At 39.9% G+C, this 21,224-nt stretch overlaps 2 protein-coding genes across 4 annotated transcripts in view; one reads left to right on the top strand and one right to left on the bottom strand.

Annotated features, from left to right (window-relative positions):
• Positions 1–10,732: 10,732 nt before the first annotated feature.
• On the top strand, positions 10,733–17,032 carry RPP38 (ribonuclease P/MRP subunit p38). 2 transcript variants are annotated; one of them, XM_077169336.1, is made up of 2 exons: positions 10,733–10,859; positions 16,086–17,032. In XM_077169336.1, the coding sequence occupies exon 2, from the start codon at positions 16,100–16,102 to the stop codon at positions 16,952–16,954; it is 855 nt and encodes a 284-aa protein (XP_077025451.1). In that variant the 5' UTR covers positions 10,733–10,859; positions 16,086–16,099; the 3' UTR covers positions 16,955–17,032. The 2 variants fall into 2 exon arrangements, with proteins under 2 accessions (XP_077025451.1, XP_077025449.1); XM_077169334.1 differs by lacking the exon at positions 10,733–10,859 and adding an exon at positions 10,878–11,217.
• The window catches only part of NMT2 (N-myristoyltransferase 2), a 68,806-nt gene continuing 63,848 nt past the window's right edge, over positions 16,267–21,224 (bottom strand). Inside the window, exon 12 of one of the 2 annotated variants that reach the window (XM_077169331.1) lies at positions 16,267–21,198. In XM_077169331.1, the coding sequence (XP_077025446.1) occupies positions 21,178–21,198 (21 nt within the window). In that variant the 3' untranslated portion in view covers positions 16,267–21,177. The remainder of the gene's footprint in view (positions 21,199–21,224) is intronic. The other variant, XM_077169332.1, reaches the window with a different exon arrangement.

The raw sequence follows: 21,224 nt of genomic DNA, 5'->3' as shown, positions 1-21,224 counted from the left end.
CTGGCTGACACAGTTAGTAAAGTGGTTAGAGTTGGGGTTCTGACACAGGACTTTGTGAGTCCCAGAGTTAAAATCCCTGGCTTTAACCACAACACAGAGCTGTCGTCTGCATTTGGAATCCATTGTCCTGCCCTCTGATCTCAGCACCCACCTTCCAAGTCTGGCAGGCTGTCACCTGTAGCATCGACTCATAAAGGACTCCACGCCCTTGATCCCTCTGTTTGCTGCCAACCTGCCAGACCCCTCCTAGTTTCTCTCCCTTCCATGCCCAGCCAGAGCCTCCCATTGAACTGTCTGATCTCTCTTCCTCTGGCTCTCTGTCAGAGTTCCAGCAGGAAATGGAAGGGATCATAGTTGGGATTATAGGATAATTTATTGAAGAGGCTATTCCTAGAGGTACAGGCAGGGTTGGGGGATCTGGCAGGGGAGGTTAAGGCGGCAGGAAGCTGTGACCCCCGTTAAGCCCAGTGAGAGCCATGGAACAAGCCTGTGAGGGGCTGGAGTTGTAGAGGGACACGGCCACTGCCAGAGCCAAGGTACTGAGACAAGCTGGGAACAGGAGGAGGGATATCCAGAACACTTTCTTCACTCCCTCTCTAGTGTCCTGCTGGTCCCTCTCTAGTGTCCTGCTGGTGCCTGCCTCAGGGTGAAGTTTTAGAAGTTGGAGGGCAAGGGAGCCCTGCAGTGCTGTCTGTGTAGGTCAGCTCTCCGATGCCCATTCTGTATGGATGCAGAGGGTGGAGGGAGGATCAGGAAGGGCAAGTGGAAAATGACCAGCACACGCTCTTGATCCCTGCTGCCCCTCGCTTTCTGCCTCGTCTACCTGTATATTCCTAACTCTGGTCCAGGTGGCTGAGCTCAGCTCAGAGAAAAATAGTGGGGAAGTGCAGCAGAGGGATGCCACTTCATCTTCCTGGTTAACCCCTCTCCCTGAGTATTCCCCTAGCCCTACTTCTTTTTTTTTTTGGTGGTATTTCCTTTTTTTTTTTTTTTTCCCTTTTTTTTTTATTAATTAAAAAAAGAATTAACAAAACAATTAGAAATCATTCCAATCTACATGTACAATCAGTAATTCTTAATAACATCACATAGTTGCATATTCATCATTTCTTAGTACATTTGCATCGATTTAGAAAAAGAAATAAAAAGACAACAGAATAAGAATTAAAACAATAATAGAAAGAAAAAAAAACAAAAACAAAAACAAAAACAAAAAACCTATACCTCACATGCAGCTTCATTCAGTGTTTTAACATAATTGCATTACAATTGGGTAGTATTGTGCTGTCCATTTCCGTGTTTTTATATCCAGTCCCGTTGTACAGTCTGTATCCCTTCAGCTCCAATTATCCCTTCTCTCTCTTTTTTTTTTTTAATTAACGGAAAAAAGAAATTAACCCAACATTTAGAGATCATACCATTCTACATATGCAATCATTAATTCTTAACATCATCACATAGATGCATGATCATCATTTCTTAGTACATATGCATTGGTTTAGAAGAACTAGCAACATAACTGAAAAAGATATAGAATGTTAATATAGAGAAAAAAATAAAAGTAATAATAGTAAAATCAAACAAAACAAAACAAAACAAAACAAAAACCTATAGCTCAGATGCAGCTTCATTCAGTGTTTTAACATGATTACTTTACAATTAGGTATTATTGTGCTGTCCATTTTTGAGTTTTTGTATCTAGTCCTGTTACACCGTCTGTATCCCTTCAACTCCAATTGGCCATTATCTTACCCTGTTTCTACCTCCTGCTGGACTCTGTTACCAATGACATATTCCAAATTTATTCTCGAATGTCTGTTCACATCAGTGGGACCATACAGTATTTGTCCTTTAGTTTTTGGCTAGACTCACTCAGCATAATGTTCTCTAGGTCCATCCATGTTATTACATGCTTCATAAGTTTATCCTGTCTTAAAGCTGCATAGTATTCCATCATATGTATATACCACAGTTTGTTTAGCCACTCTTCTGTTGATGGAGATTTCGGCTGTTTCCATCTCTTTGCAATTGTAAATAACGCTGCTATAAACATTGGTGTGCAAATGTCCGTTTGTGTCTTTGCCCTTAAGTCCTTTGAGTATATTCCCAGCAATGGTATTGCTGGGTCGTATGGCAATTCTATATTCAGCTTTTTGAGGAACCGCCAAACTGCCTTCCACAGTGGTTGTACCATTTGACATTCCCACCAACAGTGGATAAGTGTGCCTCTTTCTCCGCATCCTCTCCAGCACTTGTCATTTTCTGTTTTGTTGATAATGGCCATTCTGGTGGGTGTGAGATGATATCTCATTGTGGTTTTGATTTGCATTTCTCTAATGGCCAGGGACATTGAGCATCTCTTCATGTGCCTTTGGCCATTTGTATTTCCTCTTCTGGTAGGAGTCTGTTCAAGTCTTTTTCCCATTTTGTAATTGGGTTGGCTGTCTTTTTGTTCTTGAGTTGGACAATCTCTTTATAAATTCTGGATACTAGACCTTTATCTGATATGTCATTTCCAAATATTGTCTCTCATTGTGTAGGCTGTCTTTCTACTTTCTTGATGAAGTTCTTTGATGCACAAAAGTGTTTAATTTTGAGGAGCTCCCATTTATTTATTTCCTTCTTCAGTGCTCTTGCTTTAGGTTTAAGGTCCATAAAACCGCCTCCAATTGTAAGTTTCATAAGATATCTCCCTACATTTTCCTCTAACTGTTTTATGGTCTTAGACCTAATGTTTAGATCTTTGATCCATTTTGAGTTAACTTTTGTATAGGGTGTGAGAGATGGGTCTTCTTTCATTCTTTTGCATATGGATATCCAGCTCTCTAGGCACCATTTATTGAAGAGACTGCTCTGTCCCAGGTGAGTTGGCTTGACTGCCTTATCAAAGATCAAATGTCCATAGATGAGAGGGTCTATATTTGAGCACTCTATTCGATTCCATTGGTCGATATATCTATCTTTATGCCAATACCATGCTGTTTTGACCACTGTGGCTTCATAATATGCCTTAAAGTCAGGCAGCGCGAGACCTCCAGCTTTTTTTTTTTCCTCAAGATGTTTTTAGCAATTCGGGGCACCCTGCCCTTCCAGATAAATTTGCTTATTGGTTTTTCTATTTCTGAAAAATAAGTTGTTGGGATTTTGATTGGTATTGCATTGAATCTGTAAATCAATTTAGGTAGGATTGACATCTTAACTATATTTAGTCTTCCAATCCATGAACACGGTATGCCCTTCCATCTATTTAGGTCTTCTGTGATTTCTTTTAGCAGTTTTTTGTAGTTTTCTTTATATAGGTTTTTTGTCTCTTTAGTTAAATTTATTCCTAGGTATTTTATTCTTTTAGTTGCAATTGTAAATGGGATTCGTTTCTTGATTTCCCCCTGAGCTTGTTCATTACTAGTGTATAGAAATGCTACAGATTTTTGAATGTTGATCTTGTAACCTGCTACTTTGCTGTACTCATTTATTAGCTCTAGTAGTTTTGTTGTGGATTTTTCCGGGTTTTCGACGTATAGTATCATATCATCTGCAAACAGTGATAGTTTTACTTCTTCCTTTCCAATTGTGATGCCTTGTATTTCTTTTTCTTGTCTAATTGCTCTGGCTAGAACCTCCAACACAATGTTGAATAATAGTGGTGATAGTGGACATCCTTGTCTTGTTCCTGATCTTAGGGGGAAAGTTTTCAATTTTTCCCCATTGAGGATGATATTAGCTGTGGGTTTTTCATATATTCCCTCTATCATTTTAAGGAAGTTCCCTTGTATTCCTATCTTTTGAAGTGTTTTCAACAGGAAAGGATGTTGAATCTTGTCGAATGCCTTCTCTGCATCAATTGAGATGATCATGTGGTTTTTCTGCTTTGATTTGTTGATATGGTGTATTACATTAATTGATTTTCTTATGTTGAACCATCCTTGCATACCTGGGATGAATCCTACTTGGTCACAATGTATAATTCTTTCAATGTGTTGTTGGATACGATTTGCTAGAATTTTATTGAGGATTTTTGCATCTGTATTCATTAGAGAGATTGGTCTGTAGTTTTCTTTTTTTTGTAATATCTTTGCCTGGTTTTGGTATGAGGGTGATGTTGGATTCATAGAATGAATTAGGCAGTTTTCCCTCCACTTCGATTTTTTTGAAGAGTTTGAGGAGAATTGGTACTAATTCTTTCTGGAACGTTTGGTAGAATTCACATGTGAAGCCATCTGGTCCTGGACTTTTCTTTTTAGGAAGCTTTTGAATGACTAATTCAATTTCTTTACTTGTGATTGGTTTGTTGAGGTCATCTATGTCTTCTTGAGTCAAAGTTGGTTGTTCATGTCTTTCCAGGAACCCGTCCATTTCATCTAAATTGTTGTATTTATTAGCGTAAAGTTGTTCATAGTATCCTGTTATTACCTCCTTTATTTCTGTGAGGTCAGTAGTTATGTCTCCTCTTCCATTTCTGATCTTATTTATTTGCATCCTCTCTCTTCTTCTTTTTGTCAATCTTGATAGGGGCCCATCAATCTTATTGATTTTCTCATAGAACCAACTTCTGGTCTTATTGATTTTCTCTACTGTTTTCATATTTTCAATTTCATTTATTTCTGGTCTGATCTTTGTTATTTCTTTCCTTTTGTTTGCTTTGGGATTAGTTTGCTGTTCTTTCTCCAGTTCTTCCAATTGAACAGTTAATTCCTGCATTTTTGCCTTTTCTTCTTTTCTGATATAGGCATTTAGGGCAATAAATTTCCCTCTTAGCACTGCCTTTGCTGCATCCCATAAGTTTTGATATGTTGTGTTTTCATTTTCATTTGCCTCGAGGTATTTACTAATTTCTCTTGCAATTTCTTCTTTGACCCACTCGTTGTTTAAGAGTGTGTTGTTGAGCCTCCAGGTATTTGTGAATTTTCTGGCATTCTGCCTATTATTGATTTCCAACTTCATTCCTTTATGATCCGAGAAAGTGTTGTGTATGATTTCAATCTTTTTAAATTTGTTAAGACTTGCTTTGTGACCCAGCATATGGTCTATCTTTGAGAATGATCCATGAGCACTTGAGAAAAAGGTGTATCCTGCTGTTGTGGGATGTAATGTCCTATAAATGTCTGTTAAGTCTAGCTCCTTTATAGTAATATTTAGATTCTCTATTTCTTTATTGATCCTCTGTCTAGATGTTCTGTCCATTGATGAGAGTGGGGAATTGAAGTCTCCAACTATTTTGGTATTTGTGTCTATTTCCCTTTTCAGTGTTTGCAGTGTATTCCTCACGTATTTTGGGGCATTCTGATTCGGTGCATAAATATTTATGATTGTTATGTCTTCTTGTTGAATTGTTCCTTTTATTAGTATATAGTGTCCTTCTTTGTCTCTTTTAACTGTTTTACATTTGAAGTCTAACTTGTTGGATATTAGTATAGCCACTCCTGCTATTTTCTGGTTGTTATTTGCATGAAATATCTTTTCCCAACCTTTCACTTTCAACCTAAGTTTATCTTTGGGTCTAAGATGTGTTTCCTGTAGACAGCATATAGAAGGATCCTGTTTTTTAATCCATTCTGCCAATCTATGTCTTTTGATTGGGGAATTCAGTCCATTAACATTTAGTGTTATTACTGTTTGGATAATATTTTCCTCTGCCATTTTGCCTTTTGTATTATATATTTCATATCTGACTTTCCTTCTTTCTACACTCTTCTCCATCCCTCTCTCTTCTGTCTTTTCGGTTCTGACTCTAGTGCTCCCTTTAGTATTTCTTGCAGAGCTGGTCTCTTGGTCACAAATTCTCTCAGTGACTTTTTGTCTGAGAATGTTTTAATTTCTCCCTCATTTTTGAAGGACAATTTTGCTGGATATAGGAGTCTTGGTTGGCAGTTTTTCTCTTTTAGTAATTTAAATATATCATCCCACTGTCTTCTAGCTTTCATGGTTTCTGCTGAGAAATCTACACATAGTCTTATTGGGTTTCCCTTGTATGTGATGGATTGTTTTTCTCTTGCTGCTTTCAAGATCCTCTCTTTCTCTTTGACCTCTGACATTCTAACTAGTAAGTGTCTTGGAGAACACCTATTTGGGTCTAATCTGTTTGGGGTGCGCTGCACTTCTTGGATCTGTAATTTTAGGTCTTTCATAAGAGTTGGGAAATTTTCAGTGAAAATTTCTTCCATTAGTTTTTCTCCTCCTTTTCCCTTCTCTTCTCCTTCTGGGACACCCACAACATGTATATTTGTGCGGTTCATATTGTCCTTGAGTTCCCTGATACCCTGTTCAAATTTTTCCATTCTTTTCCCGATAGTTTCTGTTTCTTTTTGGAATTCAGATGTTCCATCCTCCAAATCACTAATTCTATCTTCTGTCTCTTTGAATCTATCATTGTAGGTATCCATTGTTTTTTCTATCTTTTCTACTTTGTCCTTCACTTCCATAAGTTCTGTGATTTGTTTTTTCAGTTTTTCTATTTCTTATTTATGTTCAGCCCATGTCTTCTTCATGTCCTCCCTCAATTTATCGATTTCGTTTTTGACGAGGTTTTCCATTTCTGTTCGTATATTTAGCATTAGTTGTCTCAGCTCCTGTATCTCATTTGAACTATTGGTTTGTTCCTTTGACTGGGCCATATTTTCAATTATTTGAGCGTGATCCGTTATCTTCTGTTGGCGTCTGCGCATTTAGACAGATTTCCCTGGGTATTGGATCCAAAAGTTTGGAAGATTTTTCTGTGAAATCTCTGGGTTCTGTTTTTCTTATTCTGCCCAGTAGGTGGCGCTCGTGGCACACGTTTGTCTGCGGGTCCCACCAGTAAAAGGTGCTGTGGGACCTTAAACTTTGGAAACCTCTCGCCGTCCGGGGGGTTCGCTAGCCGAAGCGGCTTGAGCCGGCCCAGGGTCCGAACGCAGGGAGGGTTGCTGGTCGCCGCAGCCCGGGAAAGAGCCCCTCCGAATTTCCTAGTCGGCCCTGGGTGACAAGCGTGGCGGGAGGGCGCCAGCGGCAGCGGCCCGCCCGAGAGAGTGCACGTTCCCCGGGAGTCACAGGTTTGGAAGGGGCCTCCCCACCCGTCACCGTTCTCCGCGGCCTGAGGATTTCCGATCCAATTCTCTCAGTTGGTCCAGGGGGCTGCGCGTGGTGTGGGCGCCAGCCGCCTTGGTTTCAGGGGACTGCCTCTCCAATTCTCCCAGCCGGCCTGGGAAGGGGGAAGGGAGTAACTCCGGCCGCTTGCCGCCCCGCCCGGTGAGGCCCGCGCGCCTCGGCAATCTCACCCGAGCGGCTTCTCTCAGCCAGCCAGCCATTCCAGGATGGGGTACGCTGTCTTTTTTATCTCTGTTGTGGCTTTGGGCGCTTTCTGTATCGTTTCTACTCCCCTAGTAGCTGTCCTGGAGAAGAAACTAAGATCCGCGCGTCTTACTAAGTTGCCATCTTCCAGGAAGTCTAAGTATATAATTCTTGACAAGGCAGTTGTTTTCTTTCTGCTCTTTAAGTTTTTAAACCTACTGCCTTGTTGCCTCCATATTTTCTGGTGAGAAAAGTATATTCAATATAATTGGGACTCCCTGTACATAATATGTTGCTTTTCTCTTGTAGCTTTTAGAACTCTCTCCTCCTTTGTTTTCAATTCAGTGGTCAATATATGATGGTGATTTTTTTCTTCAGGTTTATCCTGCTTGGTGATCTCTGGACTTTTCAGATGTGCTAAGTTTGGGAAGTTCTCTGTCATTATTTCTTTGAATATTCCTTCTGCTCCTTTCTTTCTTCTTCTGGGAGATATATTGCATTTATTGCATAATGCATGTATTGGTGCGCTTAATGGTGTCCCAGAAGTTTCTCAGACTATTTTCACTTTTAATAATTCATTTTTCTTTCTGATCCTCAGTCTGATCATTTCAAGTTCTTTTCTCTGAGTTCACCAATTCCTTCTTCTGTCAGCTCCAAACAGCTCTTGAAACCCTACTGGACATTTTTCATTTCAGTTATTGTGGTCTCAATTCCAGTAGTTCTGTCTGGCTCTTTTTAAAAAGTTCTACCTCTTTAATAAGACTCTCATTTTACTTATTCATTGCTTTCCTGATATCCTTTAGCTCTTTATATTTTTTTCATTTTCTTGAGCATCTTTTTTTGGGGGTGGCAGGGGGGAGCATGGGCAGGTACCAGCTATTGAACCCGGCTCTCCGGCATGGAAGGCAAGAACTCTGCCACTGTGACACCATTGCCCAACCTCTTGAGCATTTTTAGGATCATTTTTTAAAAAGCTTTGTTTGATATGTGCACATTCTCATTTCTTCATTGATGTTTTCTGGGTTTTTATCCTCTTCCTTTGGATGGGCCATCATTTCCTGTTTCTTTGTCTTGTACTTTTTTTCCCGCACACTGTACCTATTAATATTTTAAAATGTTAACTCTGGGATTTATTCCCTGAGATGCTGTTTCTTGATTTTGTAACTAGCTGTTGAAAAGACTGAGATTTTCTTGAGCTCCTCCCTTCCTATCTGGTAGGTCTGCCCAAGACAAATTCAGTGGTCAGGGTTTTCTTTTTCTGGCCTTCTGTCTTGTCCTGGGTGTTTGCTTGTTAGCTGTTTTGGAGTTTCCTTGTTTACATGTAGGAGTTTGGTTGTCCCTCTGCTTCTCAGGAGACAGACCTCCCTCTCCTGGGTGTTTGAAGCCAACAGGCCTTTGCCCAAGAGTGTTTGACTGCATAGTTTCTTACACTGCATCCCTTGTCTTAAGCTGCTTTAGCCTGGAGGATAAATTCTGGGAGGAGGGGCATCCTGAAGAGTATTTTCCCAAGTCAGTTTTTACCAGCAAAACAGGACCAGGGACACACAAAGAGGGTGTAAAAGTGCTCTAAGGAGGGGTGCCAAGAACTTCTCCAATGGCTCCCAAAAGCTGAGCTTTCCTGGCCTGCCCAACGAATGCAATCCTTTTGGTTGAAGGGTTGAGGATGCACAGCATAAGTTTTGCCCATCACTAGTTGAAAAATGGCTGCCCTCAGAACCGAGTCCCTAGTGACTCAAATTCGCTAATAAAAAACCATGATTGGCCATGCCCACACCTGGTCTTGGGCAAGAGTTTTATGTCCTTGTGACACCAGCTAGCTAGCTACGGCCCAGACCCCACAGTGGTCTGCTGTGAGGGTGGGGGATGGGGCTCCAGGAGCCATCACTTGGAGAGAACAATTTACTGTTCTTTACCGTAATTTATCAGCTCCTTCCTCTCACTCTTCCCTGGATGGTGTATTTTGTTCTTCTTACCTCTGGAGTTCCAAAATAATTTCTTCATACAATTCCTGACTTTTATAGTTGATTTGGTGTTAGGACTGAGTCCTGGCTCTCCATACTCTGTCATCTTCCCACAATCCTATCTCTGAGGCCATGGTGAGTTTTTTACTTAATTCTTCCAAGGTTGCCACTGGATTCCTCACAGCTATATTTGTCAAGCACATTCTATGTGCCAGTGCTGTTAAGCATCTTAACACAGATTACCACTTCTAATCAGGTATATTTTAATCACTTCCTAGGTAGCTATTATGGCATCCAGGGTCATTTGACTAGTCCTGATGAAGTTAGGTTTCAATGAAGGCATCTATGTAATGTAAGAGTTGGTAATCTTCATGCAGCAAATATAAGCTAAGATGATGCTCAAACTATAAATCTTGAATTTGGGGGTGGGGGTGGGAATTCACATATATCCCTCCTCTTATAGTGGTATTTCAGTTAGGCCTGTACTATTTCCTTACAGCTTAAACACCTGCCCTAAGGCTGCTTTAGGATTGCATAGTTTGCAATTCATCACAACCACGGATTAAGATGATTCATTTTGTGAAACAAAAGCCTGTTGCGCTACATAAATTCCTTGTAAATTCGTTTTTGTTAATCTTTCTAATTGTGTTAAAAATCACATTACACTTTACCCTGTGTCTCCTGCAAAGGTCTTTGACCAAAAGAACAATTTTTCATTTTGTTTTGTTTACTTTATGGCCAGTTACTTACTATGTAGGAGTTGAAAATGGAAAATATAGAAAACAGATCCCCTAAATGGTAACCAATCAAGCAATGAAGCAATTGAGGAGAGGGGGAAGATATTTACAAGAGGAAAAGAAAGGATGCCCAAGTTAGACTGGACAAGAAAAACAAGGGGTGGAGTGGGAAAAGGCTCACTAAGTTAGGCGCAACCTCCTGTCTCCTGAGTTCTTGCTCTCAGGAGAGACCATGTAGTTCAGATCAGAGGGCTTGGCATGCCACTGGGCTTCCTCACCACACGCCTGAGGCTTCCCAGAGACTCTTGCTCTTGAGGATTAGATGTCCGCTGCTTGGAGCATCCTCAGCAGGAAGAGGATCCCCACTACAGTTTCAGAGCTCAGAGCAGCTAAAGGGGCTCTCAGTTTCTTAGACTACTGCCTAAAACAACTCTCTCCGTCTATCTTGATTTTCATGGTGCTGGGGATTCGGCACGATTTGATAGGGGTTCTGCAACCAGGCTGGGGTTTTACGTTCGGTAGGCGAGACAAACCCAGAGAAAAGAGACCGAGGGCCAAGCCTCCAAGGCGCTGGGTTTATCTCGGGGGGGCCAGGGGGCGCACACGCGCCAAGGGAGAAGTAGCTTCCCGGAAACCATCTGGTACAACCCACCCGGCAGCGGGGACCGAGATCCCAAAGTCACCGCGGTAACCTCAGGGTAGCCGAAACAGGCCTTGGTAACGAGGCATGTCTCGCGAGATTGGCCGTGGCAACAGCAGGGTGTCGCGAAACACGCCTCGCGCCTGCGCACTGGCGCTTAGGGCGCTGCTTGGAGGGTCCTTTGCTCGCGCAGGCCTTGAGGTTTGCGCATTCGTCTCGCTCTGTAGGGCGTACGCAGGACTGTTGCGGGGCCCGAGCGTGAGTCCGGGTCGGGGAGTGAGGCTTGGGGGCAGAGGGAGCGGCGGGTCGGGTTTCCCTGTGACTCACGCCGAGGCGCAGCCAGATGACACGTGGCCTCCGCGGCGGTAGGACCGCGACTTCCTCCCGGACGGGTGGGCTGTGCGCGGTCTACGAGCCGGGAGCGTGGATAGAGCTCTAGAAATACCCGAGTGGCCCACAGTGCCTCACAGGCTCCCGCATGAGAGCAAAGGTGCCAGGTGCGGTGGCCGCAGGAGTGAACCTACCGAGGAAACTGAACCCACCGTGACCGCATTTACAAACCCGGACTTGTCCTGAGTCTTGCCCAGGTTATACCCCCAGGCGGTCTCCACATCGCGTAGGTTTTATTTTCTAATTTTTGCAGGGAGCGTGTTTTGTTCGTTTTCCCCTCTACGGCGAGTCCAGGGCAGGGTATCGTCATTTCTTCCCTAGACCGTGCGGGAGTCACTGCTGAATTCATTCTCACAGCCTTGCTCCGAATCCCCTAAGATCTTTCTGTAACGCCGTTCTAATACAGCCTCTCTTAAGCTTTTAAGCGTTTTAGTAGTTCCCCGCTGCAAGGTTTGCAAGGGCCTTCACCATCTGGTTCTTACTGTCCTGTCTTGACTCTCATTTTACCACTCCTCTTCGAGAAGTCGCTGCTGCAGCGACGCTGAGCTTATTTCATTTCCTTTATGCTCTTTACTGGAACCACCCTTTTCTACTTATACCGCCTTTGGTAGGTATTCTTCATAGGTCGATGAAAAAGTCACTTCCTCCAGGAGGTTTTCCTAGACCCCCTCAACAAAGTTAGGCCTCTGCTGTATGTTCCCTTAGCATCCTGTAGTTCCCTGATCTTAATGGTACCACGTTTATTATTATTATTACCTGTTTGATAAATTTTCCTTATAGAATGTAAGCCCAAGGAGGCCAGTGATTGTTTTTACCGTGTTTAATACTCAATCTTTATGGCCAGGTGCATTGTGGGGAATCCCTAAACATTTGTTAAAATATGAAAGGTGGTCATGGAGGTAAGTGTGTGAGTGGCGCTCCAGGCGGGGTAGGGATGGGTGTCACCAACCAACTGTAGGCTTTTTAAAGCTGCAGATGATTTCTGAGATGCAGCCTGGGTTAAAAGAGCATAAAATTTGGATTTGGAAAACTAGTTGTGACTTTGGACAAGGTATTTAACGTGAGTCTTTTCACACATTGATGGTTATACAGGAATGTTTTGAGAATCTTATTTACAATACCCGGGGATAGTGCTTTATAAATTTTGACACTTCACAGATAAACTTGCTCTTCAGCAGTACCCAGTCTAGTGAGTGGAATTTAACTGGAGAGAACTTAATCCTGTGTGGGCCAACAGGAAGAGGAGGCCCAGCTGAGAGAAGAAATGAGCTGGAGTGAGGCAATAGGAGTCCTCTGGTTTCCTGAAAATAGGGATAGTTCCAAACCCTAGGCTTCCCCAGGGACGGCTTGTTTCACTTCCTTTAGTTTTGCCAAGTGGGCCCGTATGGTACTCAGCTGAGCCCCAGGAAGGAGAGGGAGAAAATTAAGGGGAAGAAAAGGATACATACAGTTGACTCTGGGAAGGATAAGTAGAATATACTCCCTAGGCTGGTGGATTATAATGTTTTCCCCAGTAAGCATCTTGCCAATTATTTTTTAGACCTAAGCTTTTTTTTAATTAAAATTTTTTGTAGTTATATACATAGTTGCCATTTTAACCATTTTTAGTGTACAGTTCAGTGGCATTAATTACATTTACAATGTGTACCACTGTCCATTACCAAAACTTGATTCATCACCTCAAACAGAAACTCTGTACCCACTAAGCAGTAACACCTCACCACATTCCCACCCTCCACTCTCAGCTCTGGTATTATTTTCTCTCTCTAAATTTGCTCATTCTAGAGATTTATATAAGTGGAATCACTTATTTGTCCTTTGTGTCTTATTTATTTCACTTAGCATGATGTTTTGTAGGTCTGTCCATGTTGTAGTGCATGTATCAGAATTTCTTTTTGTGGCTGGGTAACATTCCATTATATATGGATATAATACATTGTATTTATCTGTTCATCTTTTTGTTGGACACTTGGGTTGTTTCTATCTTTTGGCTATTGTGCATAATCCTGCTTTGAACACTGGTGTACAAATATCTCTTCAAGTCCGTTTTCAGTTCTTTTGGATATATACCTAGGGAGTGTAGTTGCCAGGTCATATGGTAATTTTATGTTTAACTTTTTGAGAAACCACCAAACTGTTTTCCATAGTGGCTGTACGGTTTTACCTCCCGACCAGCAATGGATAAAGATTCCAGTTTCTAATAGTCTAGCCAACACTTGTTATTTTCTGCTTTTTAAAATAGTAGCCATCCCTTTAGTGTGATGTGACATCTTACTTTGTTTGATTTGCATTTCCCTGAAGGCTAATGATGTTGAGCTTCTATTTCATGTGCTTATTGACAAATTGTATATCATCTTTGGAGAGTTGTTATTCTAGTCCTTTGGTAATTTTTTAACTAGGCTTATTATATATTCTGGATATTGATCCCTTATTATATATAATTTATAATTATTGTGTTCATTGTGTAGGCTGTCTTTTCACTTTCTTGATAATATGCTTTGTTGCACAACAGTATCTAATTTTGGTGAAGTCCAATTTATGTTTTTCTTTTGTTGCTTTTGTCTTTGGTGTCTTATCTGAGAATTGATTGCCAAATGTATTGTTATGAAGGTTTTTCCCTATATTTTCTTCTAAGAATATTATGGGTTTAGCTCTTATATTTAAGTTATTGGTCCATTTCGAGTTAATTTTTGTATATTGTGTGAGGTGGCGATCCAACTTCATTCTTGTAATGGAGAAATCCAATTTTCCTAGCACCATTTGTTGAAGAGACTCTTCTATCCCTGTTGACTGGCTTTGCATCTTTGTAAAAAATCAGTTGGCCATAGATAATTGGGTATCTTTCTTGATTTTCAGTTGTAATCCTTTGGTCTTTATGCCTACTATCTTCTGCTAGTGTCATGCTGTTTTGATTACAACCACTTTGTAGTGGTTTTGAAATAGGGAAGTGTGAATCCTCCAGCTTTGTTCTTTTTCCAGATTGCTCTGGCTATTTGGTGCACCCTGAAGTTCCCTATGAATTTGGAGATTGGCTTTTCTAGTTCTGCAAAAATGGCACCCAAATTTTGATTGGGATTGTGTTGAATCTGTAGACTACCTTGGGTAGTATAGACAGCTTAATATTAGATCCTCCAGTCCATGAACATGGGATGTCTTTCCTTTTCTTTAGGTAGATCTATTTTAATTTCTTTTAGCAATGTTTTATAGTTTTCAGTGCACAATTCTTTCACCTCTTTGGTTAAATATATTCCTAGGTGTTTTGTTCTTTTAATACTATTGTAAGTGAAATTGTTTTAAGTTTTCTTTCAGAATGTTCATTGCTGTGGTGTAGAAATACTGCTGATTTTTCTGTTTTGATGTTAATACTGCACAATGTTGCTGAATTTATTAGCTCTAGTTTTCCTATGATTCTTTGGGATTTTCTCTATGTTACTCATGTCATATTCATATTCATGTCATATTCATGTAATAGGGAATATTACATTTTCCTTTCCAATTTAATGCATTTATCCCTTTTCCTTGCCCAGTTCCCCTCATTGGAACTTCCAGTACAGTGTGAAATAGCAGTGTGGGTATCCTTGTCTTGTTCTTGACCTTAGGGAGCGTTCTTTCAGTCTTTCACCATTGAGTGTGATGATGGTAACTATGGGTTTTTCATAAGTGTTCTTTATCTTAGTAAGAAAATTCCCGTCTAGTCCTAGTTTTCTGAGTGTTTTTATTACGAAAGGATGCAGGATTTTTTCAAGTGCCTTTTTCCATCAATTTTCGTGATTATGTAGTTTTTGCCTTTGTTCTAAGGTGGTATCTTACATCGATTGATGTTCTTATGTTCAACTGCTTTTGTGTTCTTGGGATAAATCCCACTTGGTCATTGTGTATTATCTTTTTTAGATACTGTTGGATTCAGTTTGTTACTATTTTGTTGAGAATTTTTGCATCTATATTAATAAGGTCTGTAGTTTTCTTGGTATCAGGATAATGCTGGGCTTCATAGAGAGTTAGGAAGTGTTCCCTCCTCTTAAGTTTTTTCTAAGAGTTTGAGAAGGATTGGTGTTAATTTTTCTTTAAAAATGTAGAATTTACCAGCTAAGCCATTTAGTCCTGGACTTGCCTTTATTGGGAGGTTTTGGTTGTTTTTCAGTCTCTTTAGTTGTTATTGGTCTGTTGACATTATTAATTTCTTCTTGAGTTAGTTTAGATAATTTGTGTGTTTCTAAGAATTTGTCCATTTCATCTAGGATATCTGATTTGTTGGTGGCCAATTGTTTATAGTGTTCTCTTTTTAAATAAATACAATTCTTTTTATTTCTGATAGGCTGGTGGTAGTGTCTCCACTTCCTCTTATTATTTTCCTTAAGAAGTTTTATCTTTAAATTATAATAATACATTTATATTTTATTACACACTTTCCCTTTAGCTAACCAAATTGCAAAATGGCACAGTTAGCTTGGAATAACATAGGAAGGACTGTATATCTCCCCATGTATCCAGTGTTTTAGGAAGGCTGTAGAGGAAACTTACTTGTTGCTACATTTTGGAGATTTCAAAGCCACTTCCAGGGAGGAAAGGAGACTTTTAGAAGGGTGCACAATGAAAGTAGTATTTGAATTTTTAATCAGGTGCAAATATTACTGTTCCAGTTAAAAAACAACAACAAAAAAACGTAGTTAATTTCGAGTAAAGTGTCCAAGGCCATCACAGGTCGTGAGCATCATGCAGGCAGTGACTGACTCGTTCACCATCAAATCCCAGTTAACAAATCTTTAAGATTAATACTATATAATCAGTTCAAGGATAATTATGAAAAAGTAGAAATATGGAACATTTTTATTAAATGAAATAAATAGACAAATAGAATGTCACTATGATTGCAGTAGTGTAAAGCATTCATTTATTGCCTGTATCTGAATAAAGACAAAGTCATTATGGAGAAAATAAAGTTATTTAATCTTCAGAGAGAGGTTAAGTATATGGTCACATAATTGGGGCTATATAATTAGGCTTGCTATACCTTACTTAGAGTACAACCAAAATATTCTTAAGACATAAATTTCTAGTTAACATTGATTTGTCTTTGTCATTTTGCTTCTCTAGGAAGGATTTTCAAAATGGCTGCAGCTCCTCAAGCACCAGGGAGAGGTTCTGTCCGTAAGACAAGACCTTTAACTGTAAAAACATCATTGAACAACCCATACATTATCTCTTGGAGTACTCTGGAGAGAGAGGATATGCACTTCATATTACAAACACTTGAAGACAAATTTAAATGCATTGGACTTCAGAAGATTGAGGATAAGAAGAAAAAGAAAAATCAGCCTTTTTTCAAAAGACTAAGCAAAGAAAAATTTAACACTGATGTCAATATTAGTGAGGATCTGAAGGAGAAAAAAACAGATGATAACCAACAAGTTTCAGGATGGACTCCCGTGCATGTCAGAAAGCAGCTTGCTATTGGAGTCAATGAAGTTACTAGAGCTCTGGAAAGGAACGAACTGCTGTTAGTCTTAGTGTGTAAGTCAGCCAAGCCTGCAGTCATCACCTCACACTTGATTCAGTTAAGTTTAAGCAGAACTGTTCCTGCTTGCCAGGTACCCCGTCTCAGTGAGAAAATTGCACCTGCCATTGGCTTAAAATGTGTCCTAGCCTTGGGGTTCAAAAGAAATACCACTGACTTTGTTGAAGAATTGAAAGCTATAATTCCCAGAGTACCCAGTTTAAATGTGCCATGGCTTCAGGGCAGAATTGAGGATGCCTGGGAAAAATTAGAGACGGAATCTTTGGAAAGGCAAGACCAAGAGATTTTGGAAACTTCATTTGAAGACCTGTCTAAACATAAGAGAAAGCTTGGTGAAGGTCAGCAGGCCTCTGCTGTCGTGTTACAACCCCTTAAAATAAAGAAACTAATACCAAATCCTAATAAGATAAGGAAGCCACCCAAAAGCAAAAAGTCCACTTCAAAGTAACCTTGCCATTTTATACAATTAAACAAAAATACCTTGCACAGAAGCCTGGAAACTAATAAAATGAGTTACTTCTCTCTATATATTTTTTCAGGATACTGTTTATGTTCTTTTCAAATGTGAAGACTCTTTGTAACTGTATGGCACTGGTATTTTTAGGCTTAAAAATACTAAGTGCAGGGCGGGCATTGGTGGCTCAGTGGCCGAGTTCTCGCATGCCATGCCAGAGACCCAGGTTCAGTTCCCGGAGCCTGCCCATGTGAAAAAAAAACCAAACAAAAAAAACCACAAACACTAAGTGCAGAAAATATTTAAAAGGATGAATATCAAAACAAAAAGTTTATTGAAACTAATGTTCATGTGTGTATAAATTCACTTTTTAAGAAAGCTGGAGCAATGCCTGTAAAAACATCTGTAGTATACAACAGTTAACATTTTTCTCTCATGCTTGACAACTGCCACAGTGAATGTGGTTTGAGTTAGGTAGGTAGATAGAACTTACTGGAGATACATTATCAGTTATAAAGGAAACATACTTCATGCCAAGCATTTCATTGTTTTCAGAAGCAATGCATCATTTAAAATTTCATGTCAGTTTGACTTTCTATGTAGGTAGGTGTAGGCTTGGGAGAAACGCTTGATAGTCATAGGAAAGCCAAATAAGGTTTGCCTGTGTGAAAAACCAAACCAGAGCCAGGTGCAGTGTCTGGAGACAGACTGGGTATAATGCTGATTATATAGGATTATATGGGACCACTCTCAGGGCTGGAAGAAGGCCGCCAAGGCAGGCTGGGAGTGGGGTGTGTGTTTTCAGCTTCAGAATGGAGGCAAGGGCAGGCATGGGGGAAGTTGCTACTTGGTGAAGGAGATCCTGGCACTGTTCTGAGTGATCACAAAACTCTGCAGGGCATTGTAAGGAGACATTACCTGTACCTCATTTTCAAACTGCAGAAAGGTGATGTCTGCACTTGTGGGGACCAGGTTGAACCTTGAAGGCAGATAATGTTGAAAAGCATAAGACGGCAAGAGTTCATTGGTCTCTTCTAACAAGTTGGTAAGGAATGATGTGATTTGGTGGGTTTCCTGAATGGAGTTAAGGTGGTGTGTATCCTGGTATGAGCTGCTTTTGTGCTTTTGGGGGCATGACCCCTGGTGGGATGTGGCCAGGTGCAAGATCAGACTGTGGGATCATAAAGGCAGGCCTGGTATGTGATGCATGATACAGGGTACCTGGGTCATAAATGTCTCAGCCTGTACAGCCACCTTAGCAGCTGGGGTCTCCTGGTTCTTGGGCTTCCTTTTACTTGGAGTCCTGCTATGCACAGGTGCCCTTCATCTTGGCAGTAATATCCGAGTCAGTCTTGGCACACTGGATGCACACGAGCTTGTCATAGAAGGGGAAACCCTATGTGCAGCACAGGAGGTTGGTCATTCTGTTGACTATAAGCTGGAGGTCTGGCCCCTCACCTTCAGGTTCCAGGATAACAATATCCAGCATCTGGCCAGATTGGGAGAAGATGGTGTACAGGGACTTCTTAAGCTCATCCTTTGATCCTGTTGAGGTTATTGATATATATATAATGTGGGTAGAACTATCACAGAATGATGTGCTGAGGTGAAGTAAGACGGCTGCAGCTCCTGTAAGTGACACTTAACCCAGAAGAGTATTTTGTCTACTTAGAATTCACTTATTTGTGGTTAATTTATTTCTTAGAAATTTAACATGTATAAAAAGTGTGAGGATAATTAGGTGAAGTAGGACAAGGAGAGAATAAAACAACTGAGGAGTTTGAATTCTTACAGGCAGGCCTGGGCAGTGATGGACATCCTGCATGTTTTGAAATGGGACATAAGTTACTTTCTAACTTTAGGAGAAGATCCTGGATTGCCTGAGTTTATTTACAGTTTAGATTCTGGTTGACTCAACAGATTATGTTAACTTCTGTTCATGTAAATTTTTGCCTATTCCCATCTTAGAAAAAACAAGGATGTATACCTCATGGAGTAGAGCATTTCAGTTAGAGACAAAGGATGCAGGACGATGTAGTTTTTTTAAAATATAAACACTATATTGCATTTTAATTTAATGTCTTAATAGCTACTTTATAAACAAGTAGTTTTACTGATCTCCACTTTACAATATTCATTGGTAAACTGCTTAAATTATAGAGGCAAATGTGTCATTTATTACTATTTTTAAAATGAGTAAAAATATGAACTCTGTAATAATTGGAATTATGTAAATTTAAAGGAACAGTTTCATCGTGACATAAGCTCGTGACAAAATTTCTTGGTGGCAATTTTGTAATTATTTGAAAATCTACTTCATAATGACAGCTATAAAAATGTGAAGGAAGTAGTTCCTAGCAAAAGCCCTGACTCCAAATTAAGTTGACTTAATACTGGTGTCTCAAAAAATGTTTCAGTGAACTGGTTCAGTTTTGCTTCTTGAAGCCTTTCTCACTCAAAGAATTGTAATGAATTGGGTTGAGCCAGCTCAATTGAGAAGTTTTCTGTACTGTCTTCAAGAAAAGTAAACAGTGCCAGTGCTTAAGTAGGTATTACCTGTGGCCCACGCATCTCCTCTAGTGGCCATCTCAAGGATCCCACAAGCTTAAATGACAGGCAGGCTGGAGAAGTTAGCTTTCAGTTTCCCAGTGTAAATCAGGGGACAATAACTTCTTTCTGTAAAGGGTCAGACAGTTATTTTATGCTTTGCAGTCCATAGAGTCTCTCTAACAGCAACTCACCTCTGCCTTTGAGGTGTGAAATCAGCCACAGGCAATACATAAAGGAATGAGTGGCTGTGTTCCAATAAAACTTTATGGACATTGAAATTTGAACTTCAGATAATTCTCACATCATGAAATGCCATTCTTTTGATTTTTTTTCGACTATACTTAGCTCGTGGGCTGTACAAAAACAGGTGATGGAACTGGATTTATAGCCCATGGGCACTAGTATGCTGGCCCCTAGTATAAGATATGATTGGCTTCATTTGGCTACTTATAACATGAAGGAAATGACATTGTCAAAGTAATTAAACTTTTTTCTGGACTGAACAGCCGAGGCACTGTTACAATAAAGGCAGTAAGTAGTATCTACTTTTGTGGTATCTCAGTCAAGGCTAGTTTCTGTGGCCTTGTTGAGCATCTTTTTATCCCCTTGAACTATTGGCACTATATACATACATATGTACATTGTGAAACCTCATTTTTCAAATTCTAGATAAAAACATCAGTAACAAAATTATGAACACTTATATACAAATAAGACATTTTCCTTTAGCTTTTCAGCTTTCATGATAAATTAAAGTCAGCTTAAAAGAATATGTGCAACTTTGCATAAGTAATAAAAACATTCAAACTATCAATGTCCTGATAGCACTAATAAATCCCACCGGGCATTTCTTTTGACTTTAGAGCTTTTATTTTCTTTTCCTCACATAGCCTCGTTGCTGACAAAAAATTAGGGTTTGCGCATCAGCAAAGTTTAGTTACTCTTGGGTGTATACTCTTTCAGAGAGCATACTTCAGGTTTCCACAAAACTTTGCTTTTGAACCAATCCATCAATCTGTTGAAGATCAAAGTACAAATCTGTGTGTTGAATGATTTGGCAATTTTGCTTATGGAGAAGTAAATGTACTAGTCACTAGTACATTTTTGTATTGCTCCACAGTTAAACATCCACCACTCTCATCAATGAGTTACAAAAGTGTTGATTTCATGGAATTTCTCAACGATATCACGCAAGGTGATAAGTAGAATTTTCCAAATGGATCCATTCTGTTAAACTGACAGATATACCACAACTTAATAAATACAAATGCAGCAGTTTATCTCCACACAACAGTAAAGGTTTTCCTACATAATGCCATTATTTCTGTTCAGTCCATATGAAAAGTCTTTTTCTAGAGTGGAAAAATACTTTCATCAAGAGACAACCAAAAGTTTGTAAATCAGAGGAATGCGTTCTTTGTACCCCCCTTTCATCCCTTCCAAAAATGGGTAAATGGTGATAAAAGGATGAGTTTTTATGTTCTGGCTAGAAAGGTGTACTATTGGTCATTACTCATGGATGTTTTTTCATCTTTCTGATTATTATCAACTACTTCAAGTTCACTTAAGTTGTGCTTTAATTCTTCTTTGGAATGGCAAGTTCCAGGAATCATTAAATAGAACATTAACAAATGATGATGTCAGGGTTCTAGAAATAAAATATCCATTTATTGTAATACAAGTCCAACCTAAAGGGAGGGAAGAAATGAAATAG

This window comes from Tamandua tetradactyla, chromosome 7, assembly GCF_023851605.1.
Source record: "Tamandua tetradactyla isolate mTamTet1 chromosome 7, mTamTet1.pri, whole genome shotgun sequence".
NCBI lineage: Eukaryota > Metazoa > Chordata > Mammalia > Pilosa > Myrmecophagidae > Tamandua > Tamandua tetradactyla.
This window is presented reverse-complemented; position numbering and strand designations above follow the sequence as displayed.